At 41.0% G+C, this 13,990-nt stretch overlaps 1 protein-coding gene across 1 annotated transcript in view; it reads right to left on the reverse strand.

The window, feature by feature from the left end:
* The window catches only part of GABRG3 (gamma-aminobutyric acid type A receptor subunit gamma3), a 543,124-nt gene that overhangs the window by 16,122 nt on the left and 513,012 nt on the right, over nt 1-13,990 (reverse strand). The window contains exon 7 of the mRNA XM_065403796.1: nt 3,409-3,561. Coding sequence (XP_065259868.1) covers nt 3,409-3,561 — 153 coding nt within the window. The remainder of the gene's footprint in view (nt 1-3,408; nt 3,562-13,990) is intronic.

Below are 13,990 nucleotides of genomic sequence, written 5' to 3' on the forward strand. Positions count from 1 at the left end.
ATGATTTCAGTGAGTAGCCGTTAGCTGTGTTACACACAAATGCTATTTTTAGAAGCGGGTACAATGTATGCTACTTTTCAATTCAGACAGATTTCTTGTTCAAATTATGTAAGTGCACTAAAGCAAATAAAGAGCACTAATGTGGCTATTCTGAAGATTTACAGTAAACTGACCATTGGGAGACATTTGGGCTCTGATGGTGCACAAGGACATATGTCCCACCTATGCATTACTTTCTAGTTCCTTGATGTAATTTATATTTTTAGACCAGTAACTAAAGGTTTAATTATGTCTCAGAGTGTATCCACATGGACTTCTCTGAACTCTATCTAACCAAAAAGAGTTGGGCACCTAATTCATCTAGATCTAGACTGCTTGGAAAACTTTAGCTTAGTTTCTAATTTGACACTCACCCATTGCTATCAGAATGTCTTGTTCCTACTGGACAGAGGTCTTCAGGAACGTTCAAGACAATACATTGGTGTGACTAAAATTCTAACCTTCACTCTTGTCTAATTAGTTTGGAAATGGACCTATGCAGTATAAGTACATGAGCTTTCTGAGAGATAGCACACAAGCAAGCTATTTCTAGTAAGAGAAAGCACTTGACACTTTTTTTTCTCCTGGTTTGTTGTTTTTAATGAAAATCAGGCATTGTGAAACATAATCCAGATGGGTGATTTGTGATTCTTCAGTACACAATATTGTCTCACACGTCTATTGACACACTGTGGTTAATCTTTCTGTGTCTCTATTGATACAGCTAATTTAAGAGAATTGCATTAGTACCATAAGGCCTGATTCTCATTTACAGTAAGGCCTCCTTATACCCCACTGGCAGTTGAAAATGGCCTTAAAATGGGTGTAAATTTTAAAGCCCTTTTCTACTGCTAGAGTAGCAATGTAGACACACAATACTGTAAATAAGAATCAGGCCTCCAGTCTTTTGTTTCTGGAAAATGGGGTTCAAATTATGCATATCTGGAATTCTGAAAGACATTTATAGTATATAGCTGTTCAATTCAAAGCTTACCAATGCAACACTCAGCAGGATTTGGAGTGTTACACCCAAGCAGAAAATCAGAACACACTTGTCAAAAGAGTTGCTAAGGTTTGTGAATTTCTGGAGTGGAATTGGGACATTTATGATTTTGTGTTGACCTCATGGGAAGTAATTTTTTAGTGTTGCATTATTTGTTTTTAATTAACTAATGTATGCTCTCAGCAGTCTTATTGCAAGTTCTCCCAAGTCTCTTCCCATTACTGCTCCTGTTGCATACCTCCATCATAATGAACCATCTATGACTTGAAGAGATGTCCCGTCATTCACTAAGAATAAAGGCTCATTTAACCCTGTAACAAGATGGGCTGTGTACTTACAGCAGGAACCGCTGATGTTTGGATTCATTGCTGAAACAAAGTGGTAGCTAGTGGAAAGCCTATACTTAAAACATATTTTTAGTAACATATTTCTGCTGTCATTCATCGTGATGAGCTGGACCATCATTTTAAGATGTTAGTTTTGCTCATTTATGTGATGCAGAATGGTTCAGGCCAGGTGCTGACAAACCTTAATAAATGGCTGCACAGCAACATGCCTCACTGAGTTACGGACTCTGCTAAAATTTTCAAATGTGCTTAAGGTATTTAGGAGTCCAAAGCCTTCTGGTGAGATGTAAGCTCCTAAATCCCTTAAGTACATTTGAAATTTTCATCTTTATTGCCTCCAGAGCTCTGTGTTCTGAGCTGGAAGCTACATCACTCAGGAGGTGGGTGGCTGCCCTGATTCACTCATTTGCTGGAAGAAATGATAATGCTAGACTGAGGCACTCTGAACAGCCAATAAACGTTGCAGTCTTGAACTAAATGGCTTCCTCTTGCGACTTTGTGAGAGAACAAACTCGTGGGAATGGGGAATTCCTCTAAGGCTACATCTACACTACAGGGGGGGGGTGTCGATTTAAGATACGCAAATTCAGCTACGCGAATAGCGTAGCTGAATTCGACGTATCAGATCCGACTTACCTGTTGTGAGGACGGCGGCAAAATCGACTGCCGCGGCTCCCAGTTGACGGCGCTTACTCCCACCTCCGCTGGTGGAGTAAGCGCGTCGATTCGGGGATCGATTGTTGCGTCCTGACGAGACGCGATAAGTCGATCCTCAAGAGATCGATTTCTACCCGCCGATTCAGGCGGGTAGTGTAGACCAGGCCTAAGAGTCTAGCTCCCCAGTGTGATCTTAGTAAGCTAGCTTGCAGAAACAGGTTTAGATAAGGACTCGTGATCATTTTCGGTTCAATAAGTCATTTTTAAAGAATTTTTCCTATATAGAAAAGGGGCAGATGGTGATGACCTGTGCATAGCTGCTAGGAGGGTCAGAAAGCTTTGTGAAAAAGGCCTCCCCCCGTTATAGGGGGCCCTCCCCACCTGCCCCCCGCAACAGCAGTCCCTGTTCATTCCAAGGGAACTACTCAGCCAAAAGGGGGTAGTGAGACTACAGCCCTGATCCCCCTCCATCTGCCATCCCCCACCCCTGGTATTTTCTCTAAAGGGACAGGCTATTTGTGTCAGCATAAGAGTTGTGCAAAGTGAGTATCCCATTGGGTGCAGAGCAGCTCTTGGAAAGATTATGCTTCCTTGAGGCAAAATTTCCCATGTGCTATTCCTGGGATGGTGCACTGACCAGGGCTCAGGCATACCAGCCCCAATGGAGCCCCAATGTCTTTCCTTCTGTTTTAATGTATACATAGTTAATCTCCTATTATAACCCCGCCCCTGTGTTCCTGATACTTGCACAGCCTGCAGTTTTTGTGTTAGACTTTGAAAATTCCACCCAATTATTTTTAACATAGCCTACATTTAAGCTCCTAAATCCACACTTTGGCACTTATATAAGTGACCTGATTTTCAGAGGTGTTGGAGAGCTGCCAGCACCTCTGAAAAACAGGACTCTTATTGATGTACCTAGCTCTAGGCACTCAAGCATCATCATTTTGGACAAATTTCTTCTTATCCATCAACATTTGTCTGTCTATAAATATAACATAAGGAACAGCAGCTTAAGGATGGAAGGAAGGAAGCAGTCTACTGTGCCTATCATTCAAAAATCCGACTAGAGAAACCACAGGAGGATTAGCGAAGCAATCATTTATTCTGAGCTATTCTGCAAACAAAACAGGTGACAGAGTCATTTATTTTTAATTGTCCCTTTAAAACTCAAATACCAAATTCCCTTGTCACAACTGGCTTTTAGGCCTGTAGGAGCTGGCTGTGACGATGTACAGTACATATCTAATGCCCAGAGACATTGGTCTCCTAATTGGAAAGGAGATGAAATTTTCAAATGGTAAAGCAGGATATTTGTTAATATTCAACACAGTGATAGAACAGAAAGAATTAAGACCTTACCTAGTGCTGTTCTTGCTGGTGTAGCATCTTTTTTAATCCAGAATGATACCCAGGATAACACAACTGTTAAGATGCAGGGTATGTATGTTTGAATAGTGAAGTATCCCATTCTTCTACTTAAATCGAAGTATATAGTCATGACTATGTAATCACCTGCAACAACAGGAAAGAAGCCAAAAAGGATATTGTGATGAAGTTCAGTTACTCAATCGCCTCACTGGTAATCTTTAGAGCAAGTATTGTTTCAAATATGCAAAGTGTATGAAATATTTCCTTGTATTCTGAGACCATCTGTGCAAAAAAGCCCAGGCATAATGCAGCTGAATTAAAGCTTTCTCACTCAGAATTTCCTTTGTTTTATCCCTTTGATAGAAATTTCAATGTTTCTGGACAGCTGGTGTGAGGCGGGGAGTGGAGATAAGATTCTTCCTCTCACCTGATCTTGACTAATAGGTTTTCCGAAGGCCTCTCTGCTTCCTGAGGCTGGAACTTCAGAATGATTCCATGGTAAGTATCACTATCATAGAATATCAGGGTTGGAAAGGACCTCAGGAGGTCATCTAGTTCAACCCCCTGCTCAAAGGGGGACCAATCCCCAGATTTTTGCTCCAAATGGCTCTCTCAAGGATTGAATTCACAACCCTGGGTTTAGCAGGCCAATACTCAAATCACTGGGCTATCCCTCCCCACCACTAGGCTACCATCTTCCCACAAACGTGCAGTGGCCATTTCACCTGCCCTCTGCCTTCCCTCCTATGGGTGCACCTTCCCTGCCAAACACCTGATTTCGGATTTGATTGGCTTCACTGTTTCCCCCTCGGACCACAATGCTGCTCTACACAAGCTGCTAGGGGTCCTTATGCAAGATGAAGCACACAAACTTTCTCCATAAACTGAGAACTTGTTCACAGACATTGAAAGCTCAATGCGGGAAAGCCTTAATTAACCTCAAATCAGGTTTGCTACCACAGAGTAAACATGACAAAGTACAGCATCCTCTCTCGGGGCCCCTTAACAATATTTTCTATGTTCTTTGTGATTGGTAACATTTCAGTATTCCTTAGTACCAAATGTATTATTGAATAGTTGGCATAAAAGGTTCCCTTGTGTTAGTAAAGTACATAATACCACCATTTGTAAATTTTGTTTTCTGTCTAGCTAGGTTTTTATGTTGTACCCATCAGCACAGTGGTGTCCAAATTGTATCAGAAATACAGCTCTGTACGCAAGAAGTGGGAAAAAAAATGAGCATACGATAGTATTTTGCACAGTGCTGTCCCTACAGTGCCTATGTGTCCTGTTTTTGAGAAGGTATAAAATTGTGTGGGTTTTCTGATTTATGTATGTAAACCACCCTAGCCTGTGGAGAGATTTTTTGCTCCTACCCTATAGAAGATACAATTCTCTGTGGTTATCAGGCTCTAAGAAGTTCTATGTGAAAGCAATAATGATTGTGTGATCTTATTTGTTATTGAGCTGGGGATCTGTGAGGTATGAGAACAGAATATGATGTAAGCACACTACTGAGTTTATTGATACATGTGCATAACTCTCAATAATTGACATGGGAAGAGTATAACGCTATGTCTACTGCTGCACTTTTAGTATACAGCACTTCACCTTTTATTCCTGTGTTCTTTAAGTAGCTTTAAAAGTCCTTTTGTGATTATTATTGCTACAGATGTGGTCAGGGCTGGCTTTAGGAAGTGCGGGGCCCAGTTCGAACATTTTCGGCGGGACCTCGGCAGGGATGACTAAAAAAAAACCCATAAAAAAAAGCCTTTCATTTCTCAGCAACCGTTTCCCTATAAAAAGTTCTGATTTAAGGGATATGCCACAGTATGTATTTTTTGTACCAATAGGGTTACCATACGTCCGTATTTTCTCAGGAGGAATTTTTAAATCCGGATGGCGATTTAAGAACCAAAAAGCCTGACATGTCCGGGAAAATACGGATGTATGTTAACCCTACCTAAAGTTCTTTTTTAAAAAGATGGGCCTGAACTAGAAATGAGCTCCGTTTCATATGTGTGGGTCCCCACCACTCCCTGGGGGTGTGTGCACATGTGTGGGTCCCAGCTGTTCCCTGCCCCTCTCATTGAAGCAGGGTTACTGCCCTGGGAACTGCAGGGCACCAGTGGACATGGGGCTGGCTGGAGGCAGGGCAGGGGCTGACTGGAGGTAGGATCTGGCTGCAGGCAGAGCAAGGGGTGCGGGGCTGGCTGGAGACAGGGAGGTGTGGGGTGGGCTGGCTGGCTTCAGGCAGGGCCGCAGGGGGGTGCGGCAGGGGTTGGCTGGAGACAGGGCAGGGGGTGCGGGGCTGGTGCGGGCAGGACAGGGGGGTGCAGGGCTGGTGCGGGCAGGGCAGGGGGTGCAGGGCTGGTGCGGGAAGGGCACGGGGTGCGGCGGGGCTGGCTGGAGACAGGCTGGCTGCGGGCAGGGGGTGCGGGGCTGGAGGCAGGGCAGGGCAGGGGGTGCGGGGCTGGTGCGGGCAAGGGGTGCAGGTACAGGGGGTATAGCCCACCCTGTACGGTGAGTGCCCCCTCCTCCTCCCTCCCCCACCGGGGTAGCAGCAGCAGCAGCAGCCTGGGGCTCAGGGGCTATTTAAAGGGCCCGGGGCTCCCCTGGTTCTACTGCCCCGGCCCTTTAAATAGCTGCGGGAGCCTTGGGGAAGCGGCAGGGCTCCAGCAGCTATTTAAAGGGCCAGGGTGATAGAAGCAATGGGAGCCCTGGACTTTTGAAATAGCCCCCAGAGCCACGCAGCCCTACCCCAGGGCTCCAGCAGTGGGGCTCTGGTGGCAATTTAAAGGGCCTGGGGCTCCAGCCCCTGCTGGGAGCCCCAGGCCCTTTAAATTGCCCCCTGGGGAAGCCCGGCCACCTCGGTAGAGTGCACCGGCTCTTGCCAGTACGCTGTACTGGGGCTTGGGCGCGGGGCCCTCTTAGGGACGGGGCCCGATTTAGGGGAAATGGTTGAATCGGCCTAAAGCCGGCCCTGGATGTGGTTTGATGAGGTCATTATGTAACACTGACAGAGCTTGGTTGCCGGCGGGTGGTATAGAACCTGGGACCTCTAGTGCTAAATGCATGAGTCTTAAGCCATATGGCTCTTAGCTAAGGCTATAGAGCAGACTCATTAATCTCTCTCACTAAGTGGTCTTGGTGCCACTAGATGGGACAGAGCCCCACACCCAGGAGGAGTGTGGGTTACAATGACAGACAGGGCATAAACTTGCTTGGACCCCTTTTCCAATCACATGGCAGACGATATGTACAGTAATCAGCACCCTGCTTTTCCAGTAGAGAGAACTGTATTTCTACTTTAGGGTTAGAAGAATCTCCAAGCATTTAAACAGCTGCCATTTTTAAGGGCTCCCCCAAAATTGCTCACAAAATCCCTGTCACACACAGAAAAAAGAACATTGAGAGCTGCAGTTCCTCTTTAAAATGGATCATTATTGGTTGGGCGCTGTCAGCATTCTTAGTGCTGCACAGAACCATGTAGGGGAGAAAATCTGTATCCCCAAAGGGCTTATAGTCAACAGGGATTGCCGTTTAGTAGTTCCCCCTTGCCAACAGATTCCACAGAGTGATCATACAATTATGTCTTTTAGATACAGAGAAAAAACCTATAGTGATTTCAGATACTGCTACATAGTAACTTTTCTTAGCTCTCCTATACCTATTTTAATTCATAGACCTCAAAGCCTCTTCTAAAGGATGGTAAGTATCGTAATTGCATTTTGCAGATCAGCAGCCAGATTTTTAAAGGTATTTAAAGGTGCCTAAAGACCTGAAGAATATTTGAGTGTCACCCAGTAAGAAATTCATGAATGGCTGGGAGAGCATTCATGTAACATAGCTGGGAGTAATTTTTCATGCTAGTGGCTGTATGTGGGCCGGCTCGGTTTGGTTGCTTTGGCAGCAAAGAAGTGTAAAAGGCACCCCAGGCTAGAGAGTTATGGGGACACCGCTGTTCAACAGTTCAGATTGTACCCTGGGGAATGTCAGAATATGATGCTATAGACATAGTAAAAGAAAACTCTAATCTAGGTACCAGATTTATTACCACAACATTAGCAGCAGGTCAATTTTCATATCTTCCTCATACCACACAACATTTCTCACAGTGAGGAATGGAGATCAAGCCATACAGGCAATTGCAGTGGGGAGCCTTTGAAGCCTTCGTTGTATGTAAATTTGTGTCCAGGACACATTCTCCCCGGTTTGTTTAATTATAGAAACATTTGACAAACAAATGGTGCATCAAGGGTCTGACTCTGAGAATCAGGAGTACCGTAGCTTCGCCGAAGTCCGTGGAGTTACGCAAGTGTGAAACTGATGTGAGAAGAGACCTAGCCCCTGAGAGTCTAAAGTAAGGCTAGGCAGTGCACTGTTTGGACACTATTAAAGCCGCTGTGTGGGGAGGAAATCATCTCAGCATTAAAAAAACTGGAAGCACTTATGTCCCTCATGTTGGCACTACTGTGGTAAGTAAAAGCTGTGTGCTGGCCCAAGGCTTTTAAAAACGACTGTAGATTGCAGTATGCATCTAAATTGCATTTTAGATTTTCTTTTAACCTTGATCAGATCAACTCCTTTTGAGTGACCTCAATTTGTCACACAGCCTACTGAATAGCTGCATCAGTCTCTAGTTATCTAAAATTTCTTGCTAGGAGTTTTTGTTAGTGTGTACAGCAGTAGCATGTACATGCCAAGTTGCACACAGTACAGTTTTACAGCTACTTATTTAAAGTACATGGACCATCAATAATGAAAATCACGCAGTTTCTATTCTAAAAGATTACAGAAACGTCAAAGGAAGAGGTATGAGTCTTATAGGCATTAACAATCCAAAATATAAAATTAAAGTATTCTCTTCATTCTGCATTGTGGGACATAGTTGTATATGGTACATTCGTTCTATAGAAATCCAACTGACAATGTGATTTCCAGATGAGGAACAAATACAGAACATGCAATACAGATCTGCAAGGCAGATTTCAGAGGAAAACCCTGCTTTAAGGTAAAAATAATGGATATAATGGACTTAAAAAAGATAAGTAATCTAATTGCAAAAATGGAGGCCACATGGAAACCAAAGAAATCTCCAATTTGCAACTAAGAAAATAATTTTAGTTATCAACAACTTAAATAATTTCTCAGGAAACTTACCTAAAATTTTAACTAAACAATCAGCCAAGTTATTGAAATAATGAAAATTGCCTGTAGGCAAAATAATCCACTACAGGTTTTATCTAACAAGAAAAAAATGTATCTTAAGGCAACAAATCTTTTAAAGTAATCAAAATAGTGAGGCAACATTTCTCATGAAACCCGGATGACTGTTGTCTGTGACCTAAAATACCCTTATTAATTTTAGTTTATAATTTGAAAATAGGACCGGGGTGGAAAAATAATGATTTTCTATGGATTCAGAACCTGGAGTTTTAATGAATGGTGCTAAGCAGCAGCATATTGTCTTTTTCTGCTAAAGACTGAGGAAGGCTTGAGTGAACTGCCAAAAGTTTTCCTATATCACATTAAAACTCAACTCCCTTAAAGATGAAATCTTTGAGTAGCACATAACTGGAAGTTGTATTTTTAAATAAATCTTTTTACAGTATAACCACACTCATGTGCATTGCATAGTAATTCATATCTTCAAATAAGACCATATGTTTGATCTATTACAGTTGTTTCACCATCTTACCCCTCATCTTCACTCATTCTGCTGTTATACTCTATGGCTAAAATAGATGGTGATCCCATTTGTCTTACTAAAAGTTAAATGAAGACTGATTTTAGTGATGTGTAATATGAAACTACCATGGACCAACTTGACAATTTTCTGGTTTACTGTATTTTTAGTATGTGAAAGAAGACAAGACTCTTGTTCTTTCTTCACCTGAAATGGAGAATAATAAAGAGTGTCAGAGTTCACCTGTGACATTAGTGAATGTGATTGTGAGAATACAATCCACTCACTAGAAAGATGACTAACAGCATGCTAGGAATATATTACTATAGACCTGTGGGACTCAAAGAGCTCATAGGGGTAACTCATTTAACATGTTTGCTTTTTATAATATTTCATGAAATCTACTTAATACTGGGTGGGTAAATTTCCCCATCCTCCAAGTTTCAATCTCTTTTCCATGTCTGAACCCAACACCATCCTCCCCCCACCCCACTCCTCTTTTTTCCCTTCCACCCAACCTTGTCTGACACCTTTTGCTTCCAAAGCCTTCCCCTGTCATTCCTTTATGGCTCTCCCACCAAGTCTGCTGTGCTGTCCTAGTAAGTTGAACAACTCTTAATGGGCTGGCTACTCTCTACCTTCCATAGTCCGGAGCACCCCTGAGTCAGAAGCACCTCAGATTGCAATGCACATCTCTGATCTGAAAACAACCAGCCCAGCTCACAGGGCACTAAACAAGTTAGGATTTCTTTAAGTATCGTTTGCCTCTTATTGATGCGACTTCTGCAGTTGACTTGTCTATCCAATTGCTATGTTGTGCTGAAATGATTTTGCCAGATGCTGCCCTCTTACTCCGTCAGGGAGAGGAAGACCTGCCTTTGGAAGATCCAACAATTGAGCGCAATCGTGGATGAGACAGCCTGGCAGCAGTGACTCTAGAAAGATGTTCTCTTATTTTAAAAAAAAATAATGATAAAAATAGGACATTGTAAATGCTTCTTGGAGATGCAGAGAAAATGAAAGGCAGGGGAATAAATGTCCCTGTCTCCCTTAAAATCTTGATAACCAAAGAAAATGTGCTAGGGCTTATGCAGTCTTTTATTCTGACCCCTCCAAAACATGTTTTTCTGTGTGTATCACTAATGCTCATCACCATGGAACAATCTTTGATCCCAAGCACTCTAGGATGAATGCTCCTAAGGCCTACAGAAATATAAAATGACTGAGGCCACCCTGCTACATTAGGTGTTTTTCTCAGATGGCTACACATTGCTCTGATGATAGGGTTTCTCCAGTGTGAGTAATGATGCGCATGTTCACACAGGTGCACACACACAAGAGCAGACAGGCACATTTGCACACATTCCAACATGTAAACGTACTAATTCTGAACTGTTATATTACAGGTAACTTGTGGGCATGATGTGTTAAATAACCGTCTCTATGGGTTTCAAGGGGTGGCTTTGAGTATTATTTGTATTATCATAGTATTGTAGCCTAAGAGCCTCAATCTTGGAGCAGGATTCCATTGTGGCAGGTGCTATGAAAACACAACAGAAAGACGATGCCAGCCCTTAGGAACATACAATCTAGATTAATAATTGTTCTAGGCATGGACAATGTGTGTGCGTATGTATTGTGTACAGTCCAGAGACCACTGTCTTAAATAATATTGAGTGTGCATTTTTTTCTTATGAAATACAGTGAGCCCATTAATTGCAAATGGCTAGCAGTAGTAGTAATTGTGTTGTTGTTACATAAATTGTAGGTCTTTTTTTTTTTTTTTTTGTATATCACAGAGCCATGTATAATAATATGGGGGTGGGGGAGACAAGCAAATTCCAAAAGTATGTTTTCATAATAGGAACTTTGAGGGTTGTTTTAAAGAATATAATAAAAAAAAAAGACACATGCGTAAATAAAAGGGATTAATGTAATGAGTGGATATAAGGTCTCATTAATGCCAATGGGAGATTTGTCTTTGACTCAAGTAGGACCAGGATTTGGCCCTAAATTATAACTCATAACTGAACTGTCTCTTATTTAAATGTTTGCCATTGTAAAGATTTTTTTTTCTCGTGTAACAACATTAGGAAGTATAACATTTGGGAACATATTTTCACTTGAAGCTATCTGTTGTTTATTTACTGCGTCAGCATCAGGTAATTTACAATTGACGTTATTTGTTCTTCCGTAGGCAATAACCTTTCATTTTCTTTGACAGAACTAGCATTTTCAAGAGCCCAATAAAATGTCAAAGTTGTGTTGAATGACATTGTGTCTGTTTTGAAAATCTGATGACTAGTATGTATTTAAATTTATTTCATCCTATGATTTTGAATGGTAGTGTTAAGCTTGGAAACATTTATGAAATGTGTTAGAGGTCTAAATTATTCATACTGGCAAATTTTTCAAATTATTGACATACGTGTATGAAATAAAATGTTTAAAAATGAATCTTTTTCAATAGTTTAAATAACTGTGTGAAACCAAAAAGACAGTAATTATCGTGTCCTAAAGAACTCATTATGTACTGTACGCCTACATTTTAAAGTAGTTGATTTGAAATTTGGTTGCACATATTCTACAGTCTTCAGCTACACTACACAACTTCTGTTAAGTCCCCTTTAGCTCTTTGAGAGTACAGGGGAGATAGACCAACCTCTGTATATACAGCTGCATGCAAGAAGGCAACCCCAAACATATAAACTCCCAAACAATAAAGCCTGAGTTACTACAGTGCTTTGTTTGAGTGATTAAAAAGAGTTTGATCCTTATGATGATCACTTTATTCTGAAAACCTAAGTGTTCTTTGTTTGCAGCACTACTATAGAGTATAATACTTCCCCTCAAAATAGGCCATGTGAAGTTATAGCATCCTACTCATCCAAGCACTGCTGCCAGCATCAGAATTGCTTTTAGACCACGTCTAGCCATAATGACATTTTCATTTCAGAGCAGAAAATAGCATTTTGTATGCTCTTTCAAATACGGAACTAAAGAAAATGATTGATTTTTCATTTTACTATTGCAAGGTACAAATAATATTGAGCAGTCCTCACAAAAAATGCAGGTCCATCAAGCCAAGCAATACGAATAAAAACATATAATACCATAAGCAGAAATTCAGGCCATGATTACAAGTCTAGTTCAATTTCTGACTGAACAATAGAAAAGCTACATGTATAACCTCTATCACCTAGAATGCATTTAGTGCATCAAGCAGAGAGTAAATCAGTGTCCAAATATTGTAGATCATGAATTATCTATTACTCTTTATTCATAGAGAAATTATCACTAAGTATTACAATTAGGTTCCTCTTTTGCCTAAGGAAAGATTAACAATATCCAATGTAGTTTGAATAATAATAAGTTACCATATGCCACTGCTGTGTCTGTGAAGATGGTACTACAAGACCCTAAAATATGAATTATTTTTATAGGGTTATATAGCATTGCAAGGGTTATTGGCTGGGAGCACAGTGATGCTTTTAGAACAAAACATTCTCCACACTCCGTGAAGTACAGAATGCAGCAGGAGTAATGAGCAGACACTAAGCTAATGCTTCTCAAACTGATTTTGCTGTTAATAATTGTCCAAACATGCCTGGAGAGCCACAGTTTAATGTCACCTGTTAGGCAGTGCTGATCACGTCCCACTTATGTATACTACTAAGATTTTTAATGACACGATCCATTGACAATATTGCTTGGGGTAGGGGACTTGGCCTCTTTGTTTTTAATGATGTTTGGCATGAAGTCGCACAGGCTTTAATGTCAACACTTTTATTATTCAGAATTTCATTTAGACTGATACAATTAAGACTGGAAATGGAATCTAAATTACTTTGAATTTTAGAGCAGTTCAGATTTCAATAATTGGACCTAAACCTGCCTTGATAGTGTTGGGTCTGACTCAAAGCCAGGAGACCTATTTTCTAGGACTGTTTCGGAAATGGAATTTTTTTTGACAAAATACCAAGTCATTGAAACTGTAATTTTTCATAGGAAAGGGTCACTTTCAACAAATGTCCCATTTAAAAACGGTTTTTAAAAAGTTTCAAAATTGCCAAAACATCCCATTTTGACATTTTCTATATGAAACGGTATGTTTTCTCAGTTCAAAATGACTTTTCATTTCAAAATTTAAGTTAAATCATAAAAAAGAGGTCAAAATCTAAATGAAATGTTGTAATTGATCCCAAGCATTCCCGACAACCCGTCCCCCGGCCTCCCCAGATTTTCAGTTATCCAAATGTTTTGAGATTTGGACTTTTTGTCCTGATCTGGGCAGGACAATTTTTTGAAATCTTGAAAACTTTCATGGGACAGGAAAACAGTTTCCCAGCTGGCTCTACTATTTCCAGGTTCAGATGCAGATGAAATCTCTCTTGTTTCTGCAAAACTTCTTCCCCCAAATGGCAGAACCTTCATGAGAATAGCCGTTCTTGTGAGATTACTGTGCATTTTACAAACATCAGTTGACCTCACAATCCTTCCACCATCCGTGGCAGAAATCTCATGAGAACATATTACAAGGTTCTGGTGCTGTCAAATCTGAATCCCAACCTCAAGCCCTAAAGCAGCTTTCATTGATTTTAAGACCAGAAGGGACCATTGTGATAATTGAGTCTGATCAGCATAATACAGGCCTTAGGACTTCCCTGAATTAATCACTGCTTCAGGTAAAATACATGTGGTTGAACTAAAGCATATCTTTTAGCAAAACATCAAATCTTGACTTAAAGAATTTCAGTTGTAGAGAATCCACCACAATCCTTGGTAAATTGTTCCAATGGTTAACTACCTTCTCTGTTAAAAAAAAATGCACCTTATTTCACATTTGAATTTGTCTAGCTTCAACTTCCAGCAATTGGATCTTGT

Source organism: Emys orbicularis, chromosome 1 (genome assembly GCF_028017835.1).
Source record: "Emys orbicularis isolate rEmyOrb1 chromosome 1, rEmyOrb1.hap1, whole genome shotgun sequence".
Taxonomy (NCBI): Eukaryota; Metazoa; Chordata; order Testudines; family Emydidae; genus Emys; species Emys orbicularis.